This window comes from Passer domesticus, chromosome Z, assembly GCF_036417665.1.
Source record: "Passer domesticus isolate bPasDom1 chromosome Z, bPasDom1.hap1, whole genome shotgun sequence".
In the NCBI taxonomy this organism is placed as follows: domain Eukaryota; kingdom Metazoa; phylum Chordata; class Aves; order Passeriformes; family Passeridae; genus Passer; species Passer domesticus.
In genome coordinates this window covers 15,464,704-15,481,157 of record NC_087512.1, presented here as the reverse complement: position 1 = coordinate 15,481,157, position 16,454 = coordinate 15,464,704, and the positions used below count along the sequence as shown (strand labels likewise).

Here is a 16,454-nt window from a genome sequence, read left to right as displayed (position 1 = left end):
TTCAGTGGTTTGGGAACGGCCCTCTGCTACAGAGTTACTTCTAGAGGAGAGGTTTCCTCCGTGTCCCTCGGGTGAGGAGGGGACACCTGCTCCCGCCCAGCCTCACTGGCAGGCGGGACAGCTGGGCACCAGGCAGAGCACCGCTCCTGTCCTGCAAATCCCCGTGAACCGCTGTTGGAAAGGGCACAGCACATAGAACCAAGAAACAGCGCAACTGTGCTTACCAACCACGGCCTTGCTGGCAATAGCATGGAATTGTCCCATTTACGCTCGACTGAAAAACTACACAGAAGTTAGTTTCGTTGGTTAGATGCACAGTTAGATTGTTCCTTTAATTCCACCGAGACAGACTTTGTCTATACGCATTTATACGTAAAAGGTTTAGAGCTCGGCAGCTAACCAAACAGGCCAGTCCCCTCCATGTTGTCAGAAGCCAGGTATAAATATAATACCTAAAATTTGCTCGCATGGTGAATGTTGGGTCACATCCTTTCCCCTGCACAGAATCTTGTCACAGATTACTTGCATCTGAGGAAACCCAAAATGTAATTTAAAAAAATGCAAGTTACATTAATCAAATTGTTTGAAATTTTAATCGCAATCCATGTTTCTTTTGCAACAGTTTCTCAAAGGCTATGATGAAACACAATAATTAAACTAAATAAAAGCACAAATCCCAGGAAACAGTTTGGCATTTGAAGATGGAATAGAAAAGCCTGATTTTAAGATCTATAGTATTACCAAGAGCAGTAGGGACTGTCCTTGCAAAAATTCTTCCCTTCATTTAAGGCTTTGGAAATAGTTTCTTCAGGAGTTTGGAGCACCTCTAACCTCCAGCAGTAATTAAGACATTCTTAACATCCTTGACCACAGACAGACAAGCATTTTCTAAATGAATCTAACTTTACAGTAAAAAAGCCATTAATCATATTAAAAATGAGATTGATCCTTAACACTGTAACTTGGCACTTAATTGCCAGTCATTCAGTTGTTCCTCATATATTGATGAAACAAATAATGCAACATTTGACGGTTGGTATTGTTTTATTTTCTAATATTGATTAAACTATTTACACTTTTACACTTCTATGTTTCAATCCACAGTTTAGCACTCATACCTATGGCTTTTACTTTTATGTTTAGCATATCTTTTTGTCAAGTGTCAGAATTTAATTAAAAAAAACCCCAAGAACCTGATACCATATAGACAAGTCTCTATGTTTATGTTTAAACAAATTCATTTTCAAAAATGATTATTTATAAAAGAAGAGCCTGCTCATAGCTTTCTTCCAAATCATGTTTATCACAGACTTTACCAAGCTCTTCCTATTTTTAAGTGTGCCATTTAGCATGTCCTGCTGCCTCCAAGTGAAGTCTGTTCCCTCCCTCAGCCCCCCCCGCCTTTAAATTTAATGCAAAAAGAAAATCAGTAACCGGCAATTTCAAGCAAAAATATAAAGCACTATAACATTACCTACACTGCCTTTCACAGAACTAAGTTCTCAAAAACTCTAGAAACTTTGTGGAAATTTAACCACTCAGTGTTGAAAAGGCACAGGACTTTTGTGCTCAGAGACCTCCAGCAACAGTGCTTTTAGCCCAGCCTGAAAGTTAAGATCCAAAAATTCACAGGTACGTAACTGCCACTTACAGCAGAACCCCTCAGATTTTACTGACTCTCCTGCCACAGACATCCTGCAAATTTGTACAAGACTTTGCTTCTACTGCAAGAGGAAAAGAGGTGAAATTACTTTTACATATGCCCAGCAATGGGGTAATGATACAAGCTACTCATTGCTAAAAATCTCACAAAATTGTCTGTGTCTGTGGTAGTTTCTGTTTCATGGCACTACATGAATGGGGAAGTATTTTTCACATATGAGAGAAGTTTAATTGTACATGGAGAAAGCTAATTTTGGTCCACTTGTCCAGCTCCCTATGGACAGCATATTGGAAAGGTGACCAGTGATGGTTCAAAAACCAATGTAAAAGTTAACAAAAATAATTTGGTATTTCATTGTTAAAACTGCAGTGTCATTATGTCCTACTCATCCACTTCTGCATTTTGTGTATCCACTAACTGTTGTGTTTTTAAGTCTTCAGCTGACTCATGATGTTCCTTATCTGCATCATCTTCTTGATTATGATCCTTTTCTTCTGCTTCTCCTTGATCAACACTTTGATATTCTACTTGTTCAAGGTCTGTTCCGTCTATAAGTTCTGCCTGTACTTCTTCCATCTGTATTTGATTTACATGCTCAACATGTAACTGCTCCACATGAACTTCAGCACCTTGTTCAGTCTGAATGTGTTCAACTTCCAAGTAACTAATCTGCACTTGTTCCTGTAGTTCCTCCATCTGTGTGCCTTTCACTTGATTGTCCTGGATGAGATCCTGGTGCATCTGTTCCACAGTTACCTGTGCAGGATCCACTTGTACCTGAATGACTGGTAGGACATGCACTTGCTCAACTTGTTCTATTATTGTCATTGATGTTACTGGTTCAGCTTCCATAGCTTCCACTGGAAGAACCTCTTCTGTCACTAATAGTTCTGAAATATTGTGCATTTCTTTGAGATGCCTTCTCAGCTCACTGCCTTGCATAAACCACAGATCACATAAGGTACAGTGGTTGGGTTTGTCACCAGTGTGTATTACCAAGTGGTCTTTGAACTGATCCCAGCTGTTAAATACGCTGTTACAAACCTGAAACAGAAGATACAGAATGTTAAACAGTGCCAACAGAAATGTGACAAAATACAGTGCCTGAAATCATGGCTTTGCATTGTATAGCTTCTTGCTACTTGGATTCAAAAAACATACATTTTAGAGGTAAAAGCTGAGAAGCTTCAAATTAACAGAAGACTTGATATTTATTTATTATTTTTTTAAGTATGGTGAGATGTTTTGAGTTGTGCATGTGTAAGACACCTACAAAATTCATAAGTCAGTAGAGCATTTGAAAGTTTTCTCATCTGATATTCATGTAAGTATCATACACCCAATCAACACATGTCTGGCACTAGAGTTTTGGGTGGAAAAATATTTATGCATTAATAGGGGCCACTGAAAGTGTAATACAGATTGTTGTTTTACTGACATTCTAGATGCAGTACTACCGAACAACTTTTCCTTATCAGCTTTCACTTGCTCATGATGTTGTGAGGTTTAACATGCTAGGCTGAACTCTCCCATTTTGTGATTAAAAAAAAAAACCCACTTGAGTGATTTCAGCAGATAAATCTTTTAAAACTCCATGCCTCTGATTCTCTTCCAGCCAAAAGTACTGCCTTAATATCAAACATACTGTTTTAACAGAGCACATGAGCTCCCTTCCCTTCAGCGGGCACTGGAGATAAATAAACAAAGAGAGACTGCAGAAATAAATGAGATGCAGGGTAGAGGAGACAGAAGAGTGGGGTAGAGTCAAGGCTTGGAGTAAAAAAACCCACAGGCTAAGGAAATTGTCCATGGAAATATGTTTAGCTGTAGAAAGCAACAAGAACACACATATCAACACTCATTCACTGCTGACAAACAATTTTGAAACGGGATGTTCTATCTCTTCATGATTTTCAGTAACTGCAGAGAAATGTGATGCAGGGAGTATCTGACAGGATTAACTCAAGAGCATGTCTGTGTAGTCAAGACAAACATCTCAATTTTTCTGCTGAAGTCTGCTAAAATGGGTTGTAATACTATTGCCACACATTTTTTCCCCCAGGCTTATATTTCAGAAAGACACCGCACTACAGTTTTTAAAATACTGATGTTATAGATAAGCACTCAAAATTACTTAGTCATACATAAAGATAATGACTATCAGCAATGCCCAGGCACATAATTACTGTTCTTGCCACACAGAATCTAATTCCGTACTCAAGGCATACACCTGAAGAGCACAAAAGGACTCATCAAGAAAGCACAACTTTTTCTCATCTTTGTTCAGTGAACAAAGTTGTTCAAATTTAGTTCTAATGAGAAAAACTAAAAATTTATGCAAGAATTGCTGCAGTTTCTGCAGGCTGAAGGGACACAAATCCACATTCACAACATCTGTGAGAGGACGAGGAAGTTTACAAAATGAGTCATGACTTGAGTCAGCTCTTCAAAAGTGAAGTAAGATTTTTAAACGTCAGTTACATATAGTGACCAAGTACCCTAGCAATCTCAATAGCATTTATTTTGCTAAAAAAATACACTGCCATAATAAATTTCAATTGCTTTCCAAACAAAATCAGTATGTTTGGTATCACAACAGAGAATAATAGAACAAGAAATTAAATAATTTGTATTTTGGACTTTGGGCTTCACTTCTAGTGAACATGCTCAGAAGTGGGAAAGGCCTAGGTCGCTGTGTCAAGAGTCTTGTAAAGGAAGCAGCCTACCCAGAAGAATCTCTATGTTTGTAAGTATTATGAGGCTCCACATCAGTAATCCCAAATTTTAAATGGAGATTCTTAGATGTGAGAATTTATCTGCATATTGTGGCTGAATGTCATCTAAAGACCTCACTATTGTCTACAACTTCTAGTTAGAAGAGGGGCAGGCACTGATCTCTTCTCAGTGGTGATCAGAGACAAGACCTGAGGGAATGGCCTGAAGTTGTGCCAGGGGAAGGTTAGGCTGGGTATCAAAAAAAGGTTCTCCACCCAGAGAGTGGTTGGGCACTGGAACAGCTCCCCAGAGCAGTGGTCACAGCACCAGCCTGACAGCTCAAGAAGCATTTGGACAATGCTCTCAGTCACAGGGTGTGATTCAGGATGTCCTGTGCAAGGCTGGCGGTTGGATTCAATCCTTGTGGGTCCCTTCCAACTCAGCATACTCTGTGATTCAGTATTATTTTACTGAAGTAGCTCTCAGAGACATAAGCCACTCCCATTGCCTCTCCTGTTCCGTCCTCCCATGCTCCTTGAAGGAGGGAGGTACCAAACCTATTTCCATTACCCACCTGACATTCGTACAGCTTCTTTCTTCCCTTTTTAGCGCCAGCTCCAGACTGACAGGCTGTCAGGTGACATTTCAGTGTGCTATTCCGAGCAAAACGTTCATGGCAGTTTGGACATTCAAAGGGTTTTTCACCTGTTGAGACAGATACAAGGATTTGTAAGTGTATAAACCACCCAGTCTTCTTTCAGGTCTCTCTTCTCCCTCTTTCTCTCCCGTCTAGGTTGATAAATATACTGTAAAGATGTGGCCAACAGGATTATTCTGCAGAAAAAGAAATGAAAATTGAATATAAAAGGGCAAAAAAGCTGATGTAGAGTCATAAATCTCATTTAGAAGAAAACCAGTGTAACAATTACAGTAGCTTTTAAGGTATTTGTGGAAATTATGTTACTATTCTGGCAAAATATTCTATAGAAATAGGAGCTAATTTCACACATTTCATCTGATAATAGTTACAATTAAAGAATCAACATAAGTCAATATACAAAGTGACATATTAAAAAAGGAAGAATTTAAATAGTACAACCTTTTATTTTCAGAAATAACAGCTAATGCTTGAAACTGAGCTCCAGAAAATGAAGCTGGTACAGATTGATTGTGAAATAACAGTGCATCAATACTAAAACAAAAAAAACCCCTGCGTCCAACTTTCCTCCAAAATACATGGAAGAGAAAGCACAGAGGGACATAAATGGGCACAAGCAAGATAAAAATTCCTCTCAGTTTGGCCACTTCATTTCAACCATGGTACCAAACACAGAAGCCAGCTAAGGGCAACAGCAGGGGAAGCTGAAAGTAGGTCTTTTTATCATCCTTATTATCATGCCTTAGGAGACCACAGTTAAATGCTGATATCTGCTCTGATTTAACCTTAAGGCTTTTGAAAATGGTAAACTGTAAGTAATTAGATTGCCTACATTATACTTGTTACATCAATTTATATTTAGTAAGTATTCTGTACCTCTTGTGATGTGCTAACTTGCTTTAAATCAAAAATACTTTCTTTGCAAGAGCAACCAACATATTAAATAGTTTGGATTACTGTGGTTATCTGCCACAATTTTTTTTCTGAATAGATTTTTGCTAACTAGCACCTGTTTGAATTGCTTGTAATGGAGAAACACTCCCTGCTTTACGGGGGATAAGGGCTTCCCAAAGCTTGTTTATAAAAGGAACTTTTAAGAGACTATTGGGAACAGACTGGACACTGCCACATATCAGTACTCAGAAGTCCCATACACAGATACATTCTAATTAAATTAAGACATTAAAATTAAATTAAAAGGCTTAATTAAATTAAAAGGCCTTAACAGTAACAAGCTGCAAAAGAAATAGAGCTGCTACCCTCCATTAAATTTTTACTTATGACTCATGACTGGCATATTAAATTAAAACATCAGGAAGGTCAAGATGACATGTATTTTACATTCAGTTACTGTGTCATTTTCAGTGTCTGTTCAGTCAGCTGACTTCAGTGAGATGTAGAAGTAATCTCCTATACTAAAAAGAAGGAGGGAGGGCCACAAATCACTTTGTACTCAAAAGATTTTTTGCTACCCAGATTTCAAAGAGGCAGATTTCACAGTAAAAAAAGTGTACTATAATGAATAGGAATGTTTTGCCAGTTTTAGTAAATTTGCTTAATTAACCAAGAAAATTCAAATCATAGATGAGAGGAGACAAGAGCAAACATAAAACTTTTCAAACATGATGGTACAAGACATAATTCTTTGAGGGTATTTTATGTCTAATAGGCATTTGCTCAGAAGTTCTGTTTGATAAAGAAACTCTCTAGACTGTATTCCACAAAGAAGACTGTGATTCAAATAATATTTCAACAGAAATATTTACTAGAAAATTTTGAAAATAAAAGTGGTTCCTCAGTTTGGTATTTCTGAGGAAAGGAACATGACTTAAGGGAGTATTTAACAAAAGCTCTAAGATTTAATACACTTGACAGAGAAGATCCCTTACTGCTTTCTGCTTTTAGGTGCCTATTTTTAATTGACTCAATCCTCCAAAAGTTTCCAACATCAATGGAAAACAAAAAAAACATGAACAAACAAAAAGACGTACCACCATTTTAGTTATAACTAGAAGCCAAGTATTTCTAGCACTCAGGACTCATTTATTTTCTTCAGCATATTATCTATTTCCCCAAAACATGCAAAAGCCCAAAATACTAGAATGAAGGCCACAAGCACAGGACTGTAGCAGTGTTCTTACCTGTGTGCTTACGAAGGTGCTCTTTAAAATGCCCAAAATGGTCAAACTGCTTGTCACAGTACTGGCATACATGTATTTTCTTGCCAGGTCTTTGCTTCTTGCTGGCACCACCTTCATCAAGGTGGTAACAGGTGAGGTGCTGTTTCAAAGCACTCTCTCGTAGGTATCTTTTATTGCATATGTCACATTTGTAATTCTCAGTAGAATGTGTTTTCATGTGTTCCTTAAAATGGTAAAACAATTTAAATGAACGGTTACATTTCTCACAGTGGAATAAATTGTTCATGTGTGACAGCTGAAGTTCCACAATTTCAATACCTTCTACCTGTTTGCACGAGGGGTCAGTTGTACTATCACCTTCTTCTTGCATCTGGCATTTTCTCTCTCCCTGACGATACTTGCTGGTGATATCTGCCAAAAGAGCCAAAGCAGATTCATCTGATGTACCTGTTGTCTGTATGTACTTTATGGATTGCTCTGCAGAAGCTACTTCTTCAAGGGTTTCAATGCTGTCATCCTCCACTTTCATCGTCCCTTCAGCAATCTCAACCTCAATTTCGACAGGCTCTGATTCTGCAGATGGCAATGTTTCTGTGATAACATTAGAGGTTTCAGCAATCTTCCTCTTTTTTGGTTTATTTTTACCTTGTGCTTCATTTGATTCTAAGGGCGATGAATTTTCTTTGTTCCTGAAAAGCATTAGCATAAACATAGTTAAGATCAATTAACAATCACATAATAATGCCTGTCTAGTAATCTAGGTTCTGCATCCAACACTCCCCTAGCTGTTTCTTGAAGCTGAATAATTACCACATTATCCGTGTGCACATCAGACACACAAACTATGTGCATATCAGGAGCTAATTTGTCCTTAATCTACACTCCTTAGTGCAGTAAAATGATACAAAGCAACTAGCAAGAAGAAAAGGCAGTTAACCTAATGACTTTTCGGAAAATTTGTGAAATTCTGTACTTGGAAAGAAAACTCCTCTAAAATAATTCTTTGGTCTGCCTACTCAGAAATAAGGTTTAAGTCCCTCCTATGCCATTCACCTCTTAAGCTCTGGATTGTGTACAACTGCAAGCAGTACTTAGAGCCTGTTAGAAAACATTTTAGCTGTGACTTCCCATGACGATTATACACACAAGGGTTAACATATCCCATAACTCAGGAAGGCATACTGCTAACAGCTGACATAACAAAAGCCACCAGGACGTGAAAGGTGTATTCTAGTTTAATTTTCTGGGCTTAAACACAACTCTCAGTTCTGAGCTGTTCTCTCTGCATAACGCACACACAATCCCCTTCCTCCAAAATGTCAGGGATGGCACAGCATCTCAAACACAGACAAAGCTGAGTGGGTCAATGCCTTCAAGTCATCCAGAGCACTGTTGTGCTGGAGGTTTTACTACTGGTCATTAGTTTCAGAAATAACTGGCTATCTTTCCATCAAATAGACTGACTGGAGTAAGCTTTTAACCTTCCTCTGCACCATGATGAGTCCTTTCATGTAATGCACTCCCTATCACTTTCAGGCTTTCTAGTAACAAGAGACAAGACTTTGCCCAGTATCTCCAAGTCATATTGTCACATGTGTAACTAACGATGTAATGCAGGCCACAGCTTATAAATGACACCTTAGTCTGTTCACACACAGGAAAACAGAGTAGCTAAAGTTAAGTTTCATATAGCCTGGATTTCTAATGTCTACCAGATTACAGGCACATTGCAAGGAGCTCCTGGATCACGTTACCAGAAGCAAGCAGTGTAACATGCAGAAGGAATGAGAACATGAGAGTACTTTATGGAAGTGAAATGGAATAAAGGGGATGAAAAACAGCATGATGGGACTGGCACCCACTTCTTCAAGCTAGACTTTGGCAATGGATTACCATTCCTGATACTGGATAACAGGTGCTGCAGCCACATTTGATTGAGTATTGAACCCAAATAAAACTGACTTTAACAGTTACATTCATTCAAGAAGTTTGACAGGTTAATTTTGCAGCAAGAGATTTTAAGATCACAGTTTATTCTCTCAGAAATAGCAGAAAGCTACACAAAATCAAAACACCACAAAACAAAACAAGCACAACAAAACCAAAATAAGGACAAACTCGTTAATGTTATCTGGTTACCAGAGACACATTGCCACTGCACAGCCAGCTGTCAATCAGGTGTGGGCCATCAGACAGCACAGAGACCAACTATCAGCTATCACAGAATCACACTCTACAACATCAGCAACATTAGAAGCCATGTCACTTGTCATCGAGTTCTAGCCCAATGAATGTGACGTTCTTGTTTTACCCAGTGTAATTCTGAAATGTATGTTACAGTAGGAGAATATACAGTTCTACACAACTTAAGGAGGTTCTAGTATAAGGAACAGCACTGCAAAATACTGGCAGCCAGTTCTTGCAAAAGCCTTATTAAGACTCTCTTTTTCAGTGTTGGAAAGAAAAAGAGGCTTATGTGGTTACCTGATTTCAAGTGCTTTGATTGCTTCTAGCATCTGTAGATACTCTGCAGCTTTCCAAACATCATTTGCTTCTTCCTCACCTTGTACCATTAGCTTTGCTGTATAGGTGAACTCAATTAGGTGACGAAATGCCATGTTACTTACACCTGTGTAGAGGCAAGGAAAGTTAGCTTTGACAATTCTGCAGCCTCATCTTCCCAATGAACCTTGCACACTTGTCTGCACACCATTTTGATCACAGTACTGTAGCCACCAGTTTCATAAAAATCACACCCTTAAATGGCTCCACTGAATGGTTTGGGTTGGATGAGACCTTTATAATCACCTAGTTCCAACCTCACTCATGTTGGAATAAAAAAAACCTACTAGAGAATCATAGTCTGGAACAACTGTGGAGTTCTGCCATGACAAACATAACAGAAATGATAAGATGGATAAAAAGCTGTTTCAATAATATATAGATTTAAACACAAAAATACTGTTCCTGGAGGCTAAAATGCTGCTCCAGGAATTTCATTTCCTCCCTGCTTATCACGTAAGTATTATCCCATGTTTGCCTTGCTCTTGCATCCCAGCCAAGGCATTTGCCATTGGCCATCACTGACAGCCTTTTTCAGCTGATCAGAATGGCTTTTCTCTGGGAAAGCTTTTGTGTAGTGCTGCTAGTCCGAACAATACAAGGTCTGCTTGACCTTCACTAGACATGTATTAGGGGAAAGAATGGGGAAAAATAATGAAAAAGCAACACATAATCTCACATTTTCCCTTCCAATATATTTAACACCGTTCTCATTTTAATTTTTCTTTTGGGAGGTTTTCTTTCCAGTGATGGTAGCTGTCTCAGAACAACTCAGCAACTAAAATCTAGAAAGTTAACTGCAATAACCAAGCATGTTCAAAGCATGACCAGATATGGCCTTGACCAACCTGGTCTAGTGGGAGGCATCCCTTCCCATGGAAGAGGAGGTTGGCCTAGATGATCTTAAGATTCTATTCTCCAACCCTAAACATTCTATGATTCTATGCACTAGCCTCTACTCAGGACAGTACAATAATTTCCAGCTTGAGCACACAACTATGAATGCTTTTATTCGCACAAGTCAGATTACCTTCAATCTCCACCAAAGGCTCCTGAGTGAAATCTTGAAAGAATTTGTGGAAGAACTGGCTACAAGCAGCAAGAACTGCCTTATGGGCTTTAAAATGGTGACCTGCAAAGGGAGACAAAAAGTTTGGTTTAAGGTAACACCTTCCTCCCTTCATAGTGCAGAGTAAGAAGTGCAGATGCAGAAAAAAAGACCACCCAGTGTAAACATCTATTCCAGCAGCAAGTGATATACTGAGTAATTCTCCTTGTAACACAGGACAGTACTGCAGCTGGCTTGTCCCTTCTCACACACAATCTTGCTGACATTGTTGAGCTTGCTAAAGCTCTGCAACTCAGCCAGTTGGAGAACTCACTCACTCACTCACTCACTCACTCACTCACTCACTCACTCACTCACTCACTCTTTCAGATATTTAAGAAATGAATTATGGGAAATTTCTACGCAAACTTTTCTTGGTGTGTCTTGGGCTCAGCTCTGTATGTCTCATGTTTTTTTGCTCCTACAGACTGATATATGTTATCACCACTGCCAGCATAAACACCACAGAACAAAAGGGGTTCTATTCTTTCTATCTTCCAGAGTCTGTATTTCTTCTACCCAGTGGAGGCCTGCACATTCATAGGGCTCAGTGGTACAGGGATAAAGGAAGCAACACAGATTAGAACTACACAGCTGCATACAAAACCAGCTTTGAGTTTAAAACAGTTCTTCTGCCCTTAGAACACATACAAAAAGTGTGTGCTTCCACTTTTTAAAGTATACATTAAAATAGTAGACAGATACCAGAGAAGCTGCTGTGAGAAGTAAGTATTATTTCAAGGTATGGGATATTTTTTATTTAAACACAGTATTTATAAAAGTTCTCTGCATGCAGTCTGTTTAAGTCAGAGAAAAATATTTTACCAATGTTTTGGTTATCCTTCACACGTTAAATATACCACAGCAGTTTTGAAGAGGGCTTCTATCTGAAAACATTTTAGTTTCTTGTTGGGAAAGCAGAAGCAAAATTATTAACCACTACAATGAAACTTTGCAAGTAACTTGCACACAGGTACAGAACCAAGAATTGGTTCACAGCCCCGTCTGACACCTGACCATGACAAATCCAACAGCATCCCAGCACAGCTTTCAGAATTCTCTGAATACCAGCTAGTTCTCAGGCCTGTACATACCATCGACGATCAGAGTGATATCTGTAAACTGGTCCTGCTCACGTTGTTCATTCAGTCTATCCAAAATAACTTTATAGTGTTCAGGGAATTCCTGGATACATTCCATTGTTTCCTCAGCTTCCATGGCAGAAGGCCTGGTCTGCAAAGCAAATGTGGCATGAGAGTAAGATACTGTGCCAGTCAGTAAATACTATGCAGTCAGGTTGTTATACAAATATGAACTAACTTTGCCAGGACTATAAATCCAATGGAAAAACTGTCTTGCTTGCAGGATTTTTACCCAATGTTGGCTGACAGGTAGGAAATAGCACACTACTGCTGTGCAATAGCACAGTAGTGATGTGAAATATTGTCTTATTTGGACACATGAAGTAACAGCCAAAGTGGGTATTTCTTTATCCTACAGATTCAGCAGGGACCCAACACCCAAATACTTTTTGCTTTGAGGGTGGTGGGTCCCTGTTGCACCTGTTGGGATACAACATCTCCACAGCTACTCATTCAACACCACTGCAGCATAATCTCAGAATCTTCATACAGTTCTTGCAATCCCACCAATCCACTTCGTTAACAGACAGTTCTTAAAACTTCTATATTTAAGTCACACTTTGTAGCTCACGAACACAAGTTGTTTACTTCCTTTAAATATGGAAGTAATACAGCAGCAACTTTCAATTTCTGAGTGCATTACAATTGCCAGGGATTTCATCTACTGTCAAGCTTATTCATCCATCCTACTTAACACTTCTTCCTCTGTAAAGTGAAATTTTCTTTGCCAGCCTTTTGACGTAAAATGCTTGCAGTCAGAGAGCCCTTCCTCCCTTACTAACACAATGAACATAGCTGGGGGTGGGAGTTGCAGAGGATCTCAGACTGGAGAGGTTTAGCAGAACTGGGTGCCTGTGGATGAGATGCAGACAGTAGTCTGCTGCATATGCAGAAGAACCTCAGCAGAGCATCCAAATGCTTCAACGAAAGCACTTTACAAATTACCTCCAGGCAAAATTACTTCAGATCCATGAAGCAATCCTCATTTTCAACTCCCACACTAATGTGGCTAACACTTAGAATGCTGCAGAAAAAAGAATTATGGAGTTCCTGTTTACACCACAAAACACATTCCTTCTTGTCTCTCAGAAAAAAGTCACTCATGAAGAAGTTGTTTTGCCAAGAGAATGAAATAAGTAGAGCAGAAGCAACTACTCAGGGAAATCCAGCCCTACCTGCTACTGCTACGTTGCCAACCACAGAAATGCTGCCCACAAAAGTTGGATTCGTTACCTAGTGTGCAAGGAGCCAGTAACTGCACACTCGAGGTGACACCGATTATTTATTTCAGAGTTGCGCAAGCCCGGGTGCCCGGTGGAACTCCACAAATCAAGTACCCAACTATAAGAACTTTTTACTAATTATACATTTTAGCGAGCAAAAGGATTAGTGTTCACTAGTTACAGGTAACATAGTTCTCTAATTAATTAGTATTCTCTCTTCTACTGGGTAATGATTTTCTTGCTTCCAGTGCTAATTAGTCCCCATGCTCAGCCTCTCTCTTCTTTTGGAAGAGCAGGTTTCTTGGGCTGGTCGTTGCAATCTTCCCCAGCCAGAATTACCTGTTACCCAGCTGGAGCCAATTCCAATACAACTGCAAAATTTGCTTTATTAGTTTTTTTGCTTATTTTGGGGTTTCTGCTACATGTCCCTATGGCCTCTAAATTCTAGATTCTCTGTGTCCACTATCAGTGGCACACCCATTTTCCCAGGCTTTGTTAGCCTGTCCGTAGGTCAGAGATCACTGAAGTATGTCTTCATAAGCTTAAGAAGGCAATTGTACCCACAAGTAATTTTTCTAACACCTGTACATAACTTAGAGCTTGTCGGCTGTTCTCTGTGTCATGTATTAAATCTCCTTTCTTGTTGAAGAGGCTTGACAGTACACAGAGATCAAACATCAAGCAAATCCTTCCTGAAGAAAATTCTACATATTCTGTATTTCACACCAGAAACAACTGTCAGGGTCTCTAAGTGGGCAGAGGAGCCCAGCCTGCAGGGGAAGATGTGGTGGAAGGGAGCAGATGCTGCTGCTGCATTCTCTTCACCTCATCTGTAATGGTGGGTCTAAAACAGACAACCAGAAATTCCTGCCTTTCTTTCACAATCAGGTATTTCACACCAAGTCTCATGTAGGAAGGTTTAGCTACCTACTTCACAGTTTAATTCTTCCTGCTCATTTTTGACACATTATAAAAGGGCAGATGACTTGCAATTAAAAGGATAATTCCTAAAAACAAAAATTCAAAAATTTTATCTCCAGCTCTCATGATTTTCATCTCTCATGGTTTTTGCTCTACTTCCAACCTCACTGTAGGGATATCTCAAAAGAAACACCCCAAACCTCAAAATAATAGAGCAACCTTAGCCTAGCAAAATCAAGATACTTAAAAAAGTTTCTTTCTTAGAACTGTTACAAAACATAGTAGAAAACATACAATTTATATTAGGCAGTTCATTAATTTAAACAGAACTAGTAAAAATGTGAGTTTACTGTGTATCTAAATGCTGTTGAAGCATTCATTGACCATTCTCTTTTTAAAAACCTGGGTCATACTGCACAAAAAGGCCTGACAAAACAGCACATGTTCAGGAAGAGTGTGACTGCTTTGGAGGAAGGAGTGAAAAGTACAGTTGGGAAAACAAAGCAGCCGAGGAATGGGGACAGAAACGATCCAAATTCACACTTATGAGTGGGCCCACGGATGAGAGACAGAGAGCGGACTGCTTCAATTGTCTGTTCAATCTCCTTGAAAGACTCATCGAAATACTGCCTTAGCCTTACGAGCCTGTGACCCGGCACGCATTTCATGTGATGTGCATATGATTCGCCGAGCTGCTTTTATGAAAAATCCGCCTCAGCGAAACGTGTTATTATTGCTACCCTCCTGGGCGGCATCAGGAGCCCCGGGGGCTCCGGGCAGCAGTGTTCGCTGCCCGCACACGGACGCCGAGGCGCAGCCGGGGTGCCCCGAGCAGCCGATGCGGCGTGCCCACAGCCCCGCCATCTTGGCACGGGGGAGCCGCGGCCTGGGCAGTGCAGAACCAGGAGCTCCTCACGCACACTGCCGCACGCCCTCCTCAAAGCCACCGCTCAGGCACGACCCCGACCCCGATCCCGCCCGTCGGCCCCGCAGCGCGGACCCGGGATCGATCGGGGCCGCTCCCGCCGGGATCGCGGGCACTGCGGCCGCCAGGCGGCGCCCCACCCCCGGCCGCCCCACCCGGGGCTCCCGCCACCCGCGCGCGCCTCCCGCGGGCTGCGGCCCGCGCGCCCCGCGGCCACCCGCGGCCTCATTGGCGGGCGGCGGTGTCATTCAGCGCGACCCCCGCCAATCGCGAGGCGCGGGCAGCGCTCGCCCCGGGCGCAGAAGCCAATGAGCGGCCGCCGAGTGCCCGGAGCGGGCGAAGGCGGAAGGCCTGGCCCGCGCCCAGGGCTGGCCGCGCACGGGGGATCCGGGCGCGGTGCGGGCGGCGCCGGCAGGCACCGGAGTCCCGCGGGGCCTCCCGAGAGGGGACCCGGCTGCTGCCGGCCCGAGCCTGGCGCGCGGCAGCGCCGCCGCCTCGTTAGTCCTTATTACGTCATCAAAGCGCGCATTAAATCGATCCCTTTTCAATTCCCGGCCGGGTCGCGGCCCGACGACGCGGCGCTCCGAGGGGTGGGGAGGCGGTTCCGCCGGGGACTCACCGGGAGCAGCTCCTCGCCGCGCCGCTTCCCGCTCCACCGCCGCCGCTTCCTGCTGCCCAGCACGCTGGAAAGCGGGGCGCGCGCCGGCCAATCCCGACTCGCATTCCCGGCCTGCCCCGCGCTCACCTTCCACGCGACAGGGCGCGCGCGCGGCGGGGGCGGGGCCCGGCGGCCGGGGCATGCCGGGAGCTGTAGTCCATTTGTGCAGAGCGACGGGTTCAGAGTGATAAAACGGGTCAGGCTGGAGCCTGGACCACAGCGGGCCATCTGTTCCAGCCTCCCTGCTAAAGCAGGATCATCCAGAGCACATGGCACAGGATTGGCTCCAGACAGTTCTTCAGTATCTGTGAAATTAGACTCCACAGAATCTCTGGGTAATCTGTTGCAGTACTTGGTCGCCCGTGCTGTAGAGTTCTTCCCCGTGTGCCGGTGGAAGTTCCTGTGCACCTCTCACTGCCCATTGCCTCTTGTCCCATTGCTCAGCAGCACCGAGCAGAGCCCGGTCCCTGCTCTGACCCCTCCCTGCAGGCACTGAGACACTGATGAGATCCCCCTCAGTTGTCTCTTCTCAGGCTGAACAGGCTCAGCTTCCTCATAATAGAGACACTGCAGTCCCCGATCATCTCTGTTGTTCGACTCTGTTCCTCTTGATGAGGAATGCCCGTGTCTCCCCTTCTAGATGCACCTTGCAGCTACATTGCAGTGCATTCCTTAGTCTGGCATGCCAGAGCATTTTGGAAGACAGGAGTTAGGGCCACACACACCCCGACAGGCAGG

At 42.1% G+C, this 16,454-nt stretch overlaps 1 protein-coding gene and 1 long non-coding RNA gene across 8 annotated transcripts; one reads left to right on the top strand and one right to left on the bottom strand.

Annotated features, from left to right (window-relative positions):
* Positions 1–574: 574 nt before the first annotated feature.
* Positions 575–15,816, bottom strand: ZNF131 (zinc finger protein 131). Of its 7 annotated transcripts, XM_064405684.1 has the most exons (9): positions 15,678–15,816; positions 11,942–12,080; positions 10,770–10,871; positions 9,662–9,806; positions 7,823–7,866; positions 7,503–7,588; positions 7,178–7,400; positions 4,953–5,083; positions 575–2,707 (listed from the first exon to the last, which is right to left on the bottom strand). In XM_064405684.1, exons 2-9 carry the CDS (start codon positions 12,063–12,065, stop codon positions 2,045–2,047), a joined length of 1,518 nt encoding a protein of 505 aa, XP_064261754.1. In that variant the 5' UTR covers positions 12,066–12,080; positions 15,678–15,816; the 3' UTR covers positions 575–2,044. The 7 variants fall into 7 exon arrangements, with proteins under 7 accessions (XP_064261754.1, XP_064261749.1, XP_064261751.1 ...); XM_064405679.1 differs by having other exon boundaries at positions 7,503–7,866; XM_064405681.1 differs by having other exon boundaries at positions 7,178–7,588.
* On the top strand, positions 2,673–7,687 carry LOC135291468 (uncharacterized). Its single transcript, XR_010354258.1, has 2 exons — positions 2,673–4,409; positions 5,172–7,687. It is a non-coding gene; the product is annotated as an uncharacterized LOC135291468 (long non-coding RNA).
* Positions 15,817–16,454: the final 638 nt, after the last annotated feature.